Raw genomic sequence first — 17,527 nt, 5'->3', positions numbered from 1 at the left:
GTGCATAAAGCAACCAAAAAAATATCAAAGACAAGTGTTAAAACAGTTAAAACGGTTAGAGGAAATGAGCACTTCTCACTCTTGGCACAGCACTGAAGCACTTCAAGTATCACATTATCAAAGGAGAAGTCAGTATCATAATGCACTGAGGTTAATGCACTGTGGTCACATTCTTTTTTAACATTAATGTTGTTTGGTTTCAGGCCACGCCATGCTCAACTGCCCAAGTCTGAACGAGGCTCTTTTTCACAGCTTTCTGTGATCGCTTAATGAAACTTTACATCTGCCATTCTGGTACCATCGCAGTTTCATTTTTTTCAAAAACAAACTGCTCAGAAGCTGACTCATTTCAAAATGTCCTTAGAATACCCTGAAAGGATGAAAATTCAAAGTAAAGAGAAGCTTTGTTGAACATCGAGAGAATTTCATTTCTACTTCCAACCAGACAAGTCGAAAATATCTGTAGTCAAAAAAAAAAACAGAAACCGCAAATGTGGCCATAACTTAAAAGAACAAGCGCACAGAAGTGGCAGACCTGCTCGTTGATTTGGGGATTTGAACGTCCTTGGTGGATGAGAAGTTTTACGATGCGCTCGTCTCCCTTCCATGCAGCAAGATGGAGCGGGTAGCAGCCCTTGCTGTCGGCGATGTTGGTCAAGGCCTCGTTCCGTAGCAGCGCCTCCACCACAGCGCTGTGGAGGAATGAAGGCACAGGACGGGTCAGAACCTTTATGGAAGGCACTAATGAATGAGCAGAGACAATCAATATCTTAATCCTTGTGGGACTACTGTCTGCAAATCCAGACCTGAGAGTACAAACACTTAACCGAAAGCATGGCGTTCCCCTACACCCTGGAGGTGTTTAGTTCTGTTATCTTTGTACATCAACACTGTTGCAATATAAACTGATTAAATAAAACTATGAAAATGGGTCTCCAATGTCACTATGATGTGCTATGAAAATTTTGGTGTGATTATCTGCTGTTTTTTTATCATAATCATTCTCAGAGGTTTAGACAAAAACAACTACATTTTCTGGCGGCACTTTTAGACATTCTTAGCCAATATCGGCATCCAAGGATTTTCAAAAGGTTGCCAACACTTTCCAATCCAACGTGTTTCACAACAGAGAATTTGAAAACTGAAAAGGCTAAAACAAAGCAACTTGTCTGTAACACATTAAGCCTTCCTGTTATCAGCTTGAATCTTGCTCTTTCTTCAAGTAGTGATCTTAGTGAAAGGGCAGAATGCCTACAAAGAAAATGCAATTGCCTTGAAGTAGCATATTTTTCACTTCATTTTCCTCTGACACATTTTCCTCTGACACTGACCTGATGTGGCCCCTTCCTGGCCCATCACACAAAACTGCACTTAGATTAGTCAGTTTCTCAAAGGGTCTCTAAGTGTTTAGTTTGTGCTTTCCCAAATTTACTAGTTTGAATGCTGATGGAGAATATAAAAGCTACACATAGGAGGATGTACGTGTTTACATTAGAGGAATCTGCAACATATGTGGGAGTAACAGCTTCTTAAGGAGGTATTTGTGTTGGAATATTTTATTCAAATAAAGGCTCAAATATACTTAAATATAGGAATGTAGGTCACACTAATATAGATTAAACTTAAATACACAACTTGAACATCTTTGTGCATGAAATTTTTTGTGATTTTAATACATTTGGACCAAAATACAAACTTGCTGTGCAAATCCTCTTATTCATCTCTGATGTACCTGTGTCCATTGAGGGCGGCATGGTGCAGAGGCGTGTATCCAGTGCTGTCCACACAGTTCACATTGGGGCCTCTCCAGATGCTGTGAAAAACAGAAATGATTGTTAGACTTCTGTTTTTGACACATCAGGTGAAAATATATGCACAAATGCAACACGGCAACAAACAGCTCCCACTCGTTTGACAGGACGACCGCCATCTCATTCTCACCATCACCCCGCAACTAAATTACATCACCACCACTCATCCTTGCTTGCATACAACTGCAGGGTTTCAACAACTAAAAATTAAGACTTTTGAATGAAATTTAAGACCTGAAATGAACAAAAGAAACAGTCTTGACTCCTGCAGTGCGAAAACTTGTCTTTTTTTTACACAAAATGAATGTAGCATTATATGGGTTTGCAACAAAAGTGATCCAAAGGTGAAGACGGATGTTGTAAAAACAACTGGCGATAAATTTCCACTTAAACCATGTTAGATACCAAAAAGCAGATTAGCTAGCTAGCTTTTCTCCTCCATCCGTTTTCCCAGGAGGAATCTGAAACAACGGTTCGTGCTAATGCAGCTGCTGATACACTTTTGCTATTTGGCAAGGGTGTACAGTCACCAGTGGCCTTAACCGTCTTGAGTCAAAATGAAAACAGAACTCAAACATAAATCAACCATTTGCCTTAAATTATGTTTAATAAATTTAAGACGTCTTAAGGCCTTAATTTTAGATACATGAATTTAAGACTTCATAAGGATGACACTGGGAAACCACCTTCAAGCACATTTTTTTAAAGTGACAAAGAATGAAACAGAGCAGGGCTGCAAGCACCAGAAAACAGGAATATCAGGAAGAGATAGAAAAACTAAACACCTCCTGAGCAAGCGCTAAGATGACCTGGGACCTGGAGAAAAACAAGCTGGGGATATGCAAAGGCAGTGGAAAAAAAAAAAAAAAGCAGTGAAAGACCTTAAAGCTATTCATGGGGTGAAGTGTGAGGTAGCCTAGTATTAGCCCTGCACTCTCATTCATTTGCACTGAACTCAGCTGTCAGTTTTGATTGGTTTGGGCTCTTTTTTTTTTTTTTTCTTTAATTTGCAAAGAGCACTGCGGTGAGGAAAGAAAGAACTATGATGCAAGGAAGACGGGAGGGAAGCAGCAGAGGAGGACAGAGAGTGTAATTTAAGAAGCCAAAGGATGTCTGGCGAGACATAGTGCCAAGACGGGATGTGGAGCTCCCTGAAAGACTTCAACAAATCCTAAATAAATCATGTGACTTAGAAATCCCAGCATGAGTGAACCAAATATCTGAGCGGAGTCAGAAAAGGAAATGGAGCAAACAGAGATGGGCTTCACAGAGAATCAAACATATGTGAATATTTTTTATTTATTTATACCATTTCATTCATATATGTAACAGAAACTATCCGAGTGATGTGGTATTTGAACAGTCCAACACAAACTGAATTAGATCTAAATCCTTACCAGCCATTGAATATTAAAACATTTCCCAAGTCCTTTCAGGGCAGAAAAACCCCTTCAAAGTCAGCTTGATAGTTTTTGCACACAAAATGTGACTTAATCCCTAAAATAATCAGTGAGTAAATGAAGCGACAAAAGTTTTCCTGGTGTCCTCACATCTCTGTGTGATTTTACTCCCCAAAGACACACACACACACACACGCACACACACACACACACACACACCCGCGCACACACAAACGCATAGCTCTTTTCTGTCGCACTAATGGCCGTTTTGCCCCCTTAAAATACATCTCCCACAATAGCTCAGCGAAGCAGCCTGCAATTACACAGTCAGAGCCGTCTCATTAAATAAGTGTCTTGTGTAGGGCTCTGTAGCCTGCAGAACAATGGGTCTGAGAAGAGCGCAGACACACGGGGGAAGCTCAGCTCCGCCATCCAAAACATAAGCTGTTTATTTGTTAGAGCAGGCCTTCTGGGTAACGTCTCAGAAAGTCACGGGACATCAAAAGCACTGCTCAGAGGAAACACTCCACTGGGAAAATGTGATGATAGGAAGAGCAGGAGACTGAGAAACCTCTGTTAAATGTGCAACAGAGGTTTCTATGGGAGTACTCAAGGCGCTGATGCATACAGTCTTCATAACATCTGGATTTCTGGCTGTCAAAGTTGTTGCAGGGAGGACAGCAGTTCTGCCTTAAATGTGGGTATGGATCTCATCAGAAGGGAAAACAGGAGACAAACAGACCTCCAGTAGCTGTCCTACATAGAAGAGTTATGTAACTACTAGGAGTAAAATCCCCCACAAATGAAAATGACCATGAGCGGGAACTAAGAAGCATCCATAAAGGGAGAATATGCCACACGTCAGACATGGGGTGGGAGGAATAATGAGATCAACAGAAAGTTATTTGCTACATAAACACTGAGTGAGGTGTGTCATTATGATCACTAATATTTTTAATCATTTCACTTTGAAACACACACGTCTTCAGGTTTACTCTTCGTCCAAAGCTTAACTAAACCAATTCCTGAATTTACAAAACCTGCATATAACACGCATATCTTACAAAATATGATGTAAGATGACTTTTTATATATATATATATATTTTTTAAGTTCAAACATAAGTTATGTGCTTAGGTTTGAAAGATTAAAGGAAGTAGTGCTTCGGCACATTTATGACACTTGTACAAGAGCTTTGAGCAAAAAGCACTGTATTATTATTTGAACTGTTCTGCAGAATATATAAAAAAATCCTACAGTCTGGTTAGTTTAAGTTAAACCACATAACTCTGGATCGGAAACATGCAGTCAACTTACCGAGTCGCTAGATTTATGGGAAACTACTTGTGTCATTTCAAAGTGGATGCAGTGAGGACAGACATTTTTTTCAAAATTGAGTGGGCTGATTTCTTCCTTCATGGGAACTGATGACAGACTGGTCGGAAACTACCATTAAATTTATTTACCCACATGTTCTCAACATGCCTACGTACAACATGATGCAGTGAGGTGGTAAAACTGAAGTCAGAGTAAGGACAGAGATGTAAGAAGCCATTAAACAATTCTCTGCAATATGTTTGTGGTAAATTCAGGGAGTTCAGGAAAGATGTTCAGTTTCACCGTTTTTATAAACCGTTTGATGGACAGCACAAAAGAAAACCTGATTTGCTTTCAGTTTTTAATATGGTAAAAAGCTTAAAAGGTGTACCCCGATAACCAGCATAACCCCAACTCTTTCCATCTATTATTTTGTTTAATATTTGGTAGATTCAAGTTTAGACTTTTGATCAGCTTTCTAGGCTAAAATAAGCTTCCTCTTCTATCGTGGGATAACATCGAACAGCTTGCAAAACTGCTCTAAAAACCAAACACTCAGCAATGAGCAAAGATCATCAAGGTCAAATATTTATCATGCATTTTTGGTCATCCTCATCAAAGCTAAAAAAATAAAAATAAAAGGGACTTTTAAAAAGAAAGTTTACTCAATGTTACAAACATTGACACACATCTGCCTCATGACCAAAAAGGAGCGCAGCACAGCACATCACGAGGCACGTTATGATGCTGGCAACATATCACATTTCTACTCAGGACCATGGCTGGTCATTAATCCCATCTGAACTGCTGCCATGCAGAGCAAGTGAACGTTTCATTACATTTCCTTACAGTCAAAGTCTTCTTGCTTGCTATTAAGACAGCTGCCAGCAGCAGCGGCTTTAAAAGCTGCATAAGTGTTTCGTCCTTCGAGCATTTTGGCAGCATGGCACTCAAGGGCATGAGTCAGACTGGTGCTCCACAATCCACTTCATCCTCTTACTACGGCTCAAAACCAACCTCACCGAGAGATGGAGCTTAGGTCCACAGCGGAGGTAATGGGCAAAACAGAGTTGATTTGGTTGGAGAGGGGGGCGGGGGGCACATTCATGGGAACTGGCTGAGGAATTCCTGTTTGAAAAGCTGAGCTAATCCTTAATTTGCCTGTGGGGATATCAGTGGGATGAAGCTGGAGTTTGCAAGACATTCATGGGGGTTAAAATCTGCGTTTTTTTTACAAATCCTGATCGCTGTGGCTGGAGGAATAAAAAAACTAAACAAAACAAAAAAAAACATAAGTGCACCTCAGTTAATTGGAATATAATTATTTAATGTCAATTTAATATTTCAACTGCTCTCCAAGTGTCCAGGTAAATCAGCATGATACAGTCAATACAGGTGAACATAGCAAAACAAAATATGAGTGAAAAATATATTTATTTTAACAATTCTCTTCAAAAACTAAAAGATATACCATATCTTTGCTACACAGATAGTGCTATCAGTTAATTTTAGATAATTGTGGCTTAATAAAATTTAATTTAATTTAATTAGAAAAAAAAATAGAATATTGCATTAGCTTTGCCATCCCTGGTGCTTTTTTCCCTCCAGACAACTTTCCACTCATATGCCTGGAAATAGAAATCTGAAGAGTCAGCTTCTTAAAAAACGTTTTTTATGGCTTAACTTCCTTATGGAGGAATTCAGTGAGAGTCTAGTAGACAACTGTCAAGTCAGCAAACTTGTCTATGACTGTGCAGGTCATAACCAGGTTATAACAATAACATTTCTGCATTAAAAATCTCATTTTTTTTATCTTTTGTTCAGTGTACTATAAAAATGCTATATAAAAACTAATTTTATTTTCATTTACTGTAGGCCACAATCACCAACCTTAACCAAATTAAACACTTGAATCTGTGCATAATGAATCTATATCTGAATTTAATTACTGTGACATTTCAATTTATTGAGATACACCTGCATGTTCTGCCTATTTCAGTTTACACTAGGGCTGTTGTAAACGAATATTTTAGTAATCGAGTAATCTATCGATTATTCTTACGATTAATCGAGTAATCGGATAAAAAAAATTATAAAATGAAATATTGGTAAATCTGGCATAATACCGGTGTTACTATCAGATATCAATATCAGTCCAATTTTTCATATTTGAGCATCCCTAACAGTTGCTTTTTGTAGTTTAGAAAACTAACCTGTAACAATAATAGCTCACTTTCTAAGTTAACCAGAAGAAAAGTTATAGAAAAATCTGAAATTATATTGAATTTAATAACAAAGAGACAGGCTCACAAATATGCTTATAAAAAATGTCTACAATCCAGCTTTTAGTTTATGTATTCATCTTCAGTGAGTTTAATAGATTAATTAAACTCACCTTGCCACCTAACCTGTCACGCTTTGGGTTTGAAAATACGGGAAATGCCGCCTGGAGTGGGAGGAGAGGGCGAATGAACGAAGATGGGGTGGAGGGGAGGAAATAGACCAGCGGACTGACGAACCGTTAGACCGGGGGACGAACACGGGGGAAGCAATACGGGATATTTACGACACCTTCACTGGCCACACTCAGAAACTCATCTACCAGCCATGTACGATGCGCTCCGCCACCCGTTTCTTCAGACCGGGATATGAAATTTATTGTGCGGTTCGTCGGTAAAGCTACATTTACACGGTAAGCATCAGCTACTCAGCCACCCGCCCTGTTCAGTCTATCCGCTCACCTCAGCGCTCTTCCCGCCGTTCGCTTTCAACCAGCAGCCCCGGAGGAGAAATGCTGCCGTACTCCAGGCATTCCCCAGTCATTTTAAGGATGCTTATTGGCTCCCCAAAAACGATAAAAAGTCGGGCATTATCATCAATCAATAAAATCCCCACGGGCCAATCTTGAAGATTAGACTTTATGCCGCTGAGACTTAGCTTTTGTCAACAACTCAGAGGCGGAAGTGAGAGCTCCGCGCAACGCAAATTAAGTCCCGGCCGGAACACGTGCGCTAACTAATAAAACATAAATTAACGAAGCTTCGAGGCAGGTAAATTTTCCTCGAGGAATTTTAGTAATCGAGGTACTCGAATCATTCGAGGAATCGTTTCAGCCCTAGTTTACACATTAGCTACAAAGGCTGTAAATGAACAACATTCAGAAATGATGCTGGCGTTTGTGAGCTGGGTTCAATGTTTAAGCAACACCAAACTTAAAAATGCAGTACGTTCATTTGTGCTTCAATACATAAAATATAGGTCATGCATAACCAGTCGGTCATGCATATTTATTGAGTTTGCTTAGATGAAAAAGTAAACAGAAAATAAAGAGGAAATTCAGTCAGCTAATTAATAATGCAAAAAAAAAAAAAAAAAATCCACATCAGCCAAAAGCTAAAACAAACAACTAAATGTTGATTTATGGACTCCTAGGAGGGAAGGAATGGCTAAATAAATTCAGCAGTCCCTTAAAACACAGAAGAACCCAGGTGAGTGCGGACCCCACGTCATAAACAGCTTTATCCGTCAGTCTATTAGCAGTGTGACCACACTGCCAGGAACCGGTCCGCCCCGGGGCAGCGAGCCCAGCAGAGACGACTGGCTCATGTCAGCCACCGTTGGGGAAATTGGCTTAATTATGCATAGTGCTGGCAGCTGCTGGAACCAGATGCCCCGCTGCCAAGCAGTCAACCTGAGCATCTTCATCTCAGCTCAGACTGAAGCACCTGCCAGAAGTCTCCATTTCTGATGAGCGCAGGACAAAACACTGCAGCAAAGAGCAACGCGCTGCAGACCAAAACACATATCTGGATCGCAGGTGAGAGTTATGAACATGTTTAAACAGGAAAATTGACCAGAAGTCAGAGAAATGAAGAAGTGAAATTTGACTAACATCAAAAAAAAAAAAAAAAAAAAATCAGATGAGCGCAATAATTTTTTTTCCCCACAAACTAAAGACCCATGACTGTATTTTAAATTTATGACAGCCTGCACTGAACATATACCAAACAAATGGTTCTAATGAGATTATTCTCATCATGTGGTTAATGACCAGGCATCTCTCTCTCTGGGAGAAACTGAGAGAGCTCTTAATTATTACCATAAAGGAAGAGTAAGATGACAGGCATATGTGTCTGTTACTAGGACTGATAAAAACATTGTAAAGGTTTTTGGTAAATTAGGTAAATAGGTCAATTTAAGCATTCCTAACTTTGCTCTGTTTTAATTGAAAGGAAATAGTAAAAATGACAAAAGAAAACTGAACTCTTTAGATTTGTCCAAGTTGGAAAAGTTTCCCTTGATCCACTCTGACTGGTAATCAACAGGCACAACCCTGAAAAAGCTTTTTTTTTTTTTTTTCTGTTCATAAAATGAGCTATACGGGAAACCCACACATTACTGTAAATACTTTGCTGTGAGTTTAGTAAAAATCAGATAAAGGTTAGGGGCATGTGTTTTGATGCATAAATAGAGATAATCTTATAATCTCTTCATCGCCTGTTGATTTCAAAGTTACTACCTACATCACTGAACTTCAAGCACATTTTCCCCTCTTTTTATGTGTTTTGATAGCCGTTTAAAAAAAAATATGTGTACCAAGAAAAGCTTGATGGGTGGATTTCTACTGAAATCCAGCAATAAATCACAAACTACATAGTTTGTGGGGAGTTTCAAGTCAAGTCTTGGAGAATATAATCTTCATGACATTTCTGTTTTCACTTTCTATTGCTGTTAATTAGGTAAGTGTATTTAATAATGGCTTAATTTTAAGTCCTAGCCAGTAGAACTGATTTTAAACTGCCAAGAGATTAACAATAAGCAAAACAGTTTTAACAAGGGGTCATTCCTAGAATGTATTTGAATATCATGTAGTAGCTCTTTCTGTTTTTCTTTTAGGCTTTAAAATTATAAAGCAACTTTTTAACAAGGTAGGAAATCTCCACAAGGTGACATGAATCATCAAAATGCTTGAGTGACAGATTCAGCTTGCACTGAGTGTACTTTACACCTCCTGGTCAATTTGGCGAAATCTCCTCTGTGATTTTGGTGATGAATTTTAACCAATCGGCCTGCTGCGGGAAGCCAAAAGCTCTCCTACTGACCACATTTGTTCCATTGTGGCTAAAAAGGGGCAAAACAATATAAAAATAAGCACCAGCAACTCAGTTCAAATCCTGATTGAGTCCTCACAACTCATAACTTCACAATGAGTATTTCACAGGGCATCTGTTTTGCAGCAGGAGGTGTGAAAGAGCTGCATAAGCTTTGGAAACGGCACGCAGCAGAGCAGTCTAACAGTGTTTAACAGAATCAACGTGATTTCCAGAATGAAAAAAGCTGGAGAAAACTCATAAAAATGGATTATAAGGGGGGAAAAAAGAAGAAAATAGCCACTAAAATACAATGAAAGGATATGAAAACAACGTCTTTCAGCAATCCTACAGTTATCTTAGCTGCTTCAAAGGAACTTAGACCAGCTTCAATAGGAAATCTCATTTTCGTTTTGACAGAAACCCTCTTTTCTGCCAAACCTTTCATTTCAGCTCAATTCAGCAGCTTTTTTTTTTTTTAGTTATGTTGACAACTCTGTTTTAAAACCAGAACTGCTGTGTTCTGGTCTGCATAGCTTGACTATTTTTGTTAAAAGCTCAGCTAGTTTATCATATTCATCAGCAAAGTCAATCTTTAAAGAAGCATTCTAAAAAGCTATTTTTGTGGCAATGAAACTGATCCTCCACAGACTAAATGCGCCCTTTAATGTTGAAATTAAAGCGAGAGTTATTCCCTTTTTTTTTTTTTTTTTTTTTTTTTCTTCCTCACCTGGTCAACAGCAAAGCAAAAGCGGGGCTATGATAAGAAAAACATGTAACATTTGCTTTCTGGGTGGACAGCTCCATGTGTAACATGTTCAAAGTCTGAAGGTAGAGCAGAGGTTGGCCTCCACTCAGCAGGCGGGCAAGAGGGTGGGAAAGACGTAGACGCCAGATGGGTGAGAAAACATCCAAGCTGCTGGATGTAAACAGTCAGAAGACGCATGTTGACGTGCGCAGGTCGGAAATGAGCTGCAAGACACTTCTCACTGCGGATTGTTGCGTTGCCTTTTGCTCTTGTTATCTAATGCGTAAAGGTCTAGAGAAATCTACTCAATAGTCAGAACAAGGCATGTTCTGCAGTACTTCCCTTAGCTTTCAGCTGTAAAACAGGAACCATAGAAAGCTAGAAATATAAAACCGGACTTTCTGCTGAAAGCTACAGAACTGACAAAACTGTTTAAGTGCTAAGATTAAACTTTTGCCGAAGCCCCCCCACCCCTCATTTTTTTTAAACCAACAACCCTTCAAGGCACTGTCACAAGATTATTTTCTTCTCTTCCATTAAACTTCAAAGGAGCTTCCTCTCCACTACTAACTAATCTCCCAAACTCTGACCCACTTGGATGAAGGCTATTTTTAGTCCACCACCATGAAGAGGGCTTGAGACTGAATTAAGAGGACACTGTATTTGTCAGACACACACACACACACACACACACACACACACACACACACACACACACACACACACACACACACACACACACACACACACACACACACACACACACACACACACATTTGTGGAATCCATCACTGCTAGGCGCCATTCTGCATGGCTTCTGTGACTAAACAAACACAACACTCAGAGGAGAATATCCCAAACTCAGATGCTCTTGGAATGCTAACATTGTGGTGTTACATTTCCCAGCACTGCTCCCTCCTACTAATGTCTGTTTCAGTTCAGAGGTCAACAAATGATGCGCTGTGACCACTGTGGGTGCATCTGCCCGGACAGCAGGAGATGATCTGATGGAGCTTTTCCTGGAATGCAAGTGGTACAAACTGCCTTGTCAACACTTAAAGTTCCAGTGCAGGAAAGTTTGGGGTTTTTTTTTTCCGGGAAGCAGGGAGGTTATCCAGGATTATTCTTTAACCCGCGTTGTTTCCACTGCAGGATCCAAATCAGGGAGAAATTTACCCCAGAAATAAAACCTTTAAGGATGCACACTGAAATAAGTGGTGAGCTCTTTTTTTTTCTTTCTGTTTTAAGTTGTTTTAATGTAATTTGTCGCGTTACAGTAAACAAACAACACACAGTGTGTTTGCTTGCCTGAGTGCGGTGGAAATTACTTGATCTACAAAAGGTGGGAAAGAGGATTAACCAATTAACATCTACACATACAACTATAGAGATATATTACTATTTCTTAGCTGCTCCATGCTTGATTGTGTCTCTGATGTGCATGTGTGCATAATATCTACAAGCACAGAGGTGCACACGTACTAGGGGTACCAATAAATCAGCCCAATTTCCTCGTTTTCTGTATTTACATGTGAAACTGATCTTATCTACCTCCACAAAGGCCTAAAAAGAAACTGTTCCCTTTTGTTTTACCATGATAGAGGGCTGATTGACCCACCCGCTCACCAGGTCTCATCTGCACATTTAACAAAACTGCTAACTAATGACATTACCACTGTATTTAGCGACTTTTCGCACAAAAAAATAAAATGATAAATTGGTGTCTTCCAAGATCGGAATCAGTCGGGTTTTTTAAAGATCGGCAATCAGCCAGAAAATTGGAATCCGTGCACGCCTAACACATGCAAGTCAGCACACTTGAATGTGTGCACATAAGTGGAGGAAGGAATGTTCTGCATCTCCTCAGCGAGCCTATCCCCTCGACACGCATCAGTCCCACACTGCAATATCACATGCAACCAGACATCTTCAAAAAAACAGAATCCTGTGGGATAGTTTCTTTTTGGCGATAAAAGGACACCAGCAAATATTCTCAAAGTTGATAGAGCGGCTATTCCTGGTGTGAGCAGGAAACTGCGGATGAAATAGGATGCTCTGGAGGTGTGCCCAAAGCCCTAAAAATGCAAACCACTCCTCAATATAGTCACTTTTTTTTAAAAGCAGAATGTCAAAAGAAACTGGATGGAAGAAATTATTTAACAGGTCTTTCACAAAGTCTCTAAAAGAGCAAATCAAAAAAAGCTCTTCCTTTTTCACTCAAAGATTCCCTCTCCCAAATAAATAGCTACGCTCCTCTTAATAGGTGGTCCAGTTCTGATCAACTGGCTGACAGGTCAATTTTCATTTCCCTTAAACTAGAAAGCATTCAAAAGTCTCAGAATGGTTTTCTGGGCCTGATATGAATATTAAAAGCACCATCCTGTGGCTTGTCAGTAGGACAAAGAACACGGCTGTGAAGCGGAGAAGAAAGTTCTCATCTGGCTAAACTGTTGGAGTGTCCGTCCAGGACTCCATGCATTCCTCTGTTAATTTCTCCTCAGTGGGCAGCCGCTCTCCCTGCCAGGGACTTGTCTCACCTCCGGTGTAACAGCAGCAGCTGTCCGAGTTAGGACAATCCAGGCCAGGGAGTGCAAGTGGAAAAAGAAAATCTTAACAAAAAACATCCAAAATACAGGATTATGTAACAGAAAATGAAGTAGATATGGGGTTTTACAAAATAATTTTTCATTGTTTTTTTTGTTACAAGTATACTTTACTAGGATACTTTTCGTAAGAGACTAACAGAAAGAAATGCCTGATAGATAAGTGGAAGGAAAATCATTTTGGACAGACATGAATAAAACCCAGTGCATCCACTTAGTGAAGACAGCTCACCCACGTGTGGCTTAATGTCGGTAAACAGAACGACAAACGCACCAAGACCTGGACGTCCAGACCAAACTGAACCTTTTTGTTGTACCTGAAAGATGCTGCGTGTGGTGAAATGCTAACACTGCAGCATCGTGCTGTGGGGACGATGAATGGAGCTAAATACAGGACAATCTTTGGGGGCAGATGAAACCTAAATTCATTTGTGAATCTTTAGAAAGACTTGAAAATAAATATTCACAGACAATTTCCCTTCAACATGACTGAGTTTGAGCTCAGTCATGTTGAAGGGACATGACTGAGCTACTTTGCACAGAGCGGACACACTTCTCAGTTTCTACATGTGCAGCTCTGGTGTAAACACGACCCAAAAGACTCGCAGCTGCCGTTGCAGCTAAAGACCATTCTGCAACGACTCAAGAGGGCTGATTGCAAATGGATTTCACACAACATTTAAAAACCACGCATCATTTTCTTTCCGCTTTACAACTATGCACTGCTTTGTTTAGGTCTTTCACATGCAGTACCAGCACAGTACATTCACGTGTGTTGCTGCAATGTGACCGAATGTGGACAAGTTCACGGGATATTGATACCGCACATTTGAGAACACGTCCCAGCTTCCCTAATTGATGAAGTCCTGCTTAGAAGTCGGTGTGAAAAATGCCGGAGGTCAGTGTCTACCTCATGGCAACGCCTGGGACACATTCTCCTGGGAAAGCAGGCATTCCGCAGAGCAGAGCTGCACAACGGCCTGGTTACAAAAACACTGCAAGCCCCAACATGTGGCCCATTCCATGAGAAGAACGCCAGAAATCTGGTGGAAACACACACACACACCCCCCCTGGAAGAGCAGCACTGAAGTCAAGTGGATCATGCAGCAAAACTCGAGGATAGCTCTGCCCAGTAAACATGCCACGGCTGCTGACAAACTTCTCTGCAAACAGGTTCTCAGAACCAGAAACTAGTCCATAAAAACAATGCAACTTGCAACTTTATACACATTAGGAAGCTTCGGTGTGCGTCACAGCAACAGAAGTTTCAACAGTACATCTATTTTTTTTTGTTTTTGTTTTTTTTGTTTGCATGAGGGCATTAAAGCGAGCGTGATCTGAGATTTACCAAAAACAACAGCCTTGGACTGAGATTAAATCAGCTCTGACAAGATTACCAGCCTACACTTCCCTAACAAAGGATGATGAATAGGTCACAAATACATTTTGATGAATGAAACAACAAACACACCAAAGCCACAACCTGGACTACCAGGCAATTCACTTGCAGACCAGGGTATTGACATTTTCATCGTGCAGGCCAAATCAAATGTCATGCATGGGAGCTACGATCCCACAGGCTCCCCTGTGGTCAGTACTCCTCACATGTCCAATAAGCTCAGGTCTCCACAAGCAACAAGCTTTCAACCAGGGGTTTATTCACTTCCTGCATGGCCTGGCCAATTATGTCCCACAGTTCCCATTGCCAAACATTGATTGCTCAAGACAGAGTAGATGACACAATGGGCTCTCCGGTCCGCCCACAGATCAGAGAGTGAAAGATGGAGCCGGCCCTGACTGCATGACATTTCTGAAATGGATTTCGGATTAAAAGAGTTTAATGCAATTACCCTAAGTATGCTGCGCAGCCTGCGCTGAGTAACACATTGATGCAGCACGAGGAAGTTCACTTCAACACTTCAGGCTTAGACAAAAGCTGCCCTGGCATTCAGATCCCAAACAACTGTTTATGTTTTAAGTGACAAACATTCAAGACAGGAAAGGCGTGGCCACGTCACCATGCAAAGGTGTTTTCCTTCACATTTTGTCACATTGTAACCACAAACCTGAGTATATTTAATATGAATTATAAGTGATTACTAAGAGAGTAGTGGATAAGTGAATTTCAGGAAAATTGTATGAGATTTTGAAAACGTTTTTTTTTAAATGAACATTTGAAAATATGGCCTCCAAACAAACTCCAGTAGGGCTGAAGCGGTTAATCAGATTAATTGTGATGAATCGATCATCAACAAAATAATTCTCAACTAATTCAGTAATCAATTCATCATCAACTGGGGTACAGACTCCAAAACAAGATCATTTGCTAAAAGAACATAGAGACCAGTAATTAAGCCAAAACTGCAAAAATATTTTGCATGCAAGATAAAAAAAAAAAAATTTTAAAAATAAAAAACTTTGTAAACTGTTCTTTCCAAAACTCCTCCAGTGGCATACTTTTAGTTTCACCCAGTCTAAATTCTGTAAAATAAAAAAAATAACAAAATCCTATTAAGTATATTTTGCTATCTAACTATTAATCAGTGAATCAGGAAAAATAGCTAAAATCAGCCCCGCTTTACATTAATGTTAAGTTAAGCAGAAAGGGCTGAACTTTGCATATGTTGATGTTAAAAGTATTTTCTTAACTGCAGATGCAAACTTTCCTGCAAATGATCAAGTGTTCACCATGCTATAGCATTTTAGGCAATAAAACATTCATTTTCTTATTTCAAAATGTAATTATTTGTTTATGTGCATCTTTTCATGTACTTTTAATACTGCATAAAACGTGCAAAATGTGCAAATCTGTTATTAGATTAACTGATTAATCGTCAGAATAATTGTTTACTAAAGTAATCATTGATTGTGGCCCTAAACTCCAGTACAACTAATTTCCATAGAAAACTATCTAATCAGAGAACAGAGTCCACCTGTGTGAACATTAGCGAACACGTGGCATTAAGTCAGGGATAAAGCTGTAGAAACGCTTAAAGATTAGGCTATAAAACAATATTCTTCATCCAGCCATTAACAAAAAAAATGGAAAGAAAATGGCACAAAAATGAAAAGCTCCCAGGACATGGCCGTGCACCTAAACCGACAGTCCAGGCTTTGTTGAGTTGATGGGAAAAGAAAAGATGCTAACACAGAGCAAACTTGGACGGAAACCCGTTAAGACGTGCAGAAGTCTTATTCCTGCGCTGAAGGTCGACAACAGTCCTAAACATACAAACAAAGCTACAATGAAATGACTTGGATCAAAACACATAGACGGATTTCAATGCTTCACACAAAGTCCAGAATAGAATCAAACTGGGAATCTGTGGCAAAAGACTAAAAATTCATTTTCTTGCCACTTGACAATTATGCACTGCTTTGCGCTGATCTGTAAGATAAAATATTACAGACTTTTGCTAGATGTTAGGTAGCATTTTCCTACATGCTCTTTAAGTTATTCATGCTAAAAGCAGGTATAAATAATTATGAGGAGACTTCAAGCAATTGTTCACCAAGTTGATTCTTATGAGTTTATCCGCAGGACAAAATGAAACTGCCTCCATCACATCTGCTGCCAGTCCCTTTGTTGTTGTTTTTCTTGCTCTTTAACACAAACATGTGCCAAAGTAATACATTAAATATGGTTGCAATTTTTTTTTTTTAGGTTAAATCCTCTCCTCCCCTGTCCAAATCCACACAGCAGGGTGTGCACAGGCAGCACATGGACTAATGGAAGATAAATGACTCAACAGTTAAGGTAAACCTCTCTTACCAAGCATAGCAAGTCTTTTGGATGTGAAAACCCACATCAAACGTAGATATTTCGCTGGAGACTTCTCATGCTGCCCACAGCTAAACCAAACGTTTTCAGAGCTTACACCCACAAGCTCTAGAATAAAAGTTTCCAGAAGGTTGACTAAATCTGATATGATAACTATATTTGTATTCCACCTTCATTAGCCCAGTTCAAGTCTAGACTCTGCGTAAGCAATTAATTGCACATCAATGCCTAAGAGATTAGAAAAACTATGTAATTGTGTTTTTGTATCAATATAAAGTATTCATAACACTTTTTGTCACGTTACAACCATAAACATCAAAGTAATTTGAGGGGATCCCAGGATGATAGACCAACAAAAAGGACATGAAGAGTAAATGGGCCTTGTTTTTCTATGTTTCCATGTTGTTTTGAAGTCTTTAACAGGTTTTCTTACAGAACATCCCTGTACTATATCTTCCCCTCAACTCTGATTAGTTTCCTTGTCTCTGCTGAAGTAAACCTCCCAAAATCCGCTTCTTGGCCAAGACTGTGCGCACAAGCAAGGGATTTGACTTTGGTTCTCAATGTGCCCAGAATGTGTGGGGTGTGCAGAGATGTCAGCTGCCCTTTTCCTGACCCTAACCTGTACAGGTCCTGAACGGAGTGAAGGTCAGCCTTGATTATCCTCCCTGCAGACCTAACTGGACTTATTAGGACCCAATAGAAATTCTTATGCTGCTCTTTTTCTTCCCACAACTTGACCTTTTGACATGCTCTCCCACCTGAGCTACAGATCT

The 17,527-nt window shown here is 39.8% G+C and overlaps 1 protein-coding gene across 6 annotated transcripts in view; it reads right to left on the bottom strand.

Moving 5' to 3' along the window:
• anks1aa (ankyrin repeat and sterile alpha motif domain containing 1Aa) overlaps positions 1 to 17,527 on the bottom strand; it is a 68,695-nt gene that overhangs the window by 50,077 nt on the left and 1,091 nt on the right. For all 6 annotated transcript variants that reach the window (XM_014981692.2, XM_014981693.2, XM_014981698.2 and 3 more), the window contains exons 2-3: positions 1,733 to 1,813; positions 536 to 692 (exon numbers count right to left, since the gene is read on the bottom strand). In XM_014981692.2, the coding sequence (XP_014837178.2) occupies positions 536 to 692; positions 1,733 to 1,813 (238 nt within the window). The remainder of the gene's footprint in view (positions 1 to 535; positions 693 to 1,732; positions 1,814 to 17,527) is intronic.

Source organism: Poecilia mexicana, unplaced genomic scaffold (assembly GCF_051168715.1).
Source record: "Poecilia mexicana isolate PSO_F unplaced genomic scaffold, ASM5116871v1 scaffold_7, whole genome shotgun sequence".
Taxonomy (NCBI): Eukaryota; Metazoa; Chordata; class Actinopteri; order Cyprinodontiformes; family Poeciliidae; genus Poecilia; species Poecilia mexicana.
The sequence above is the reverse complement of the archived record's forward strand: the minus strand, read 5'-3'. Positions and strand labels throughout refer to the sequence as shown.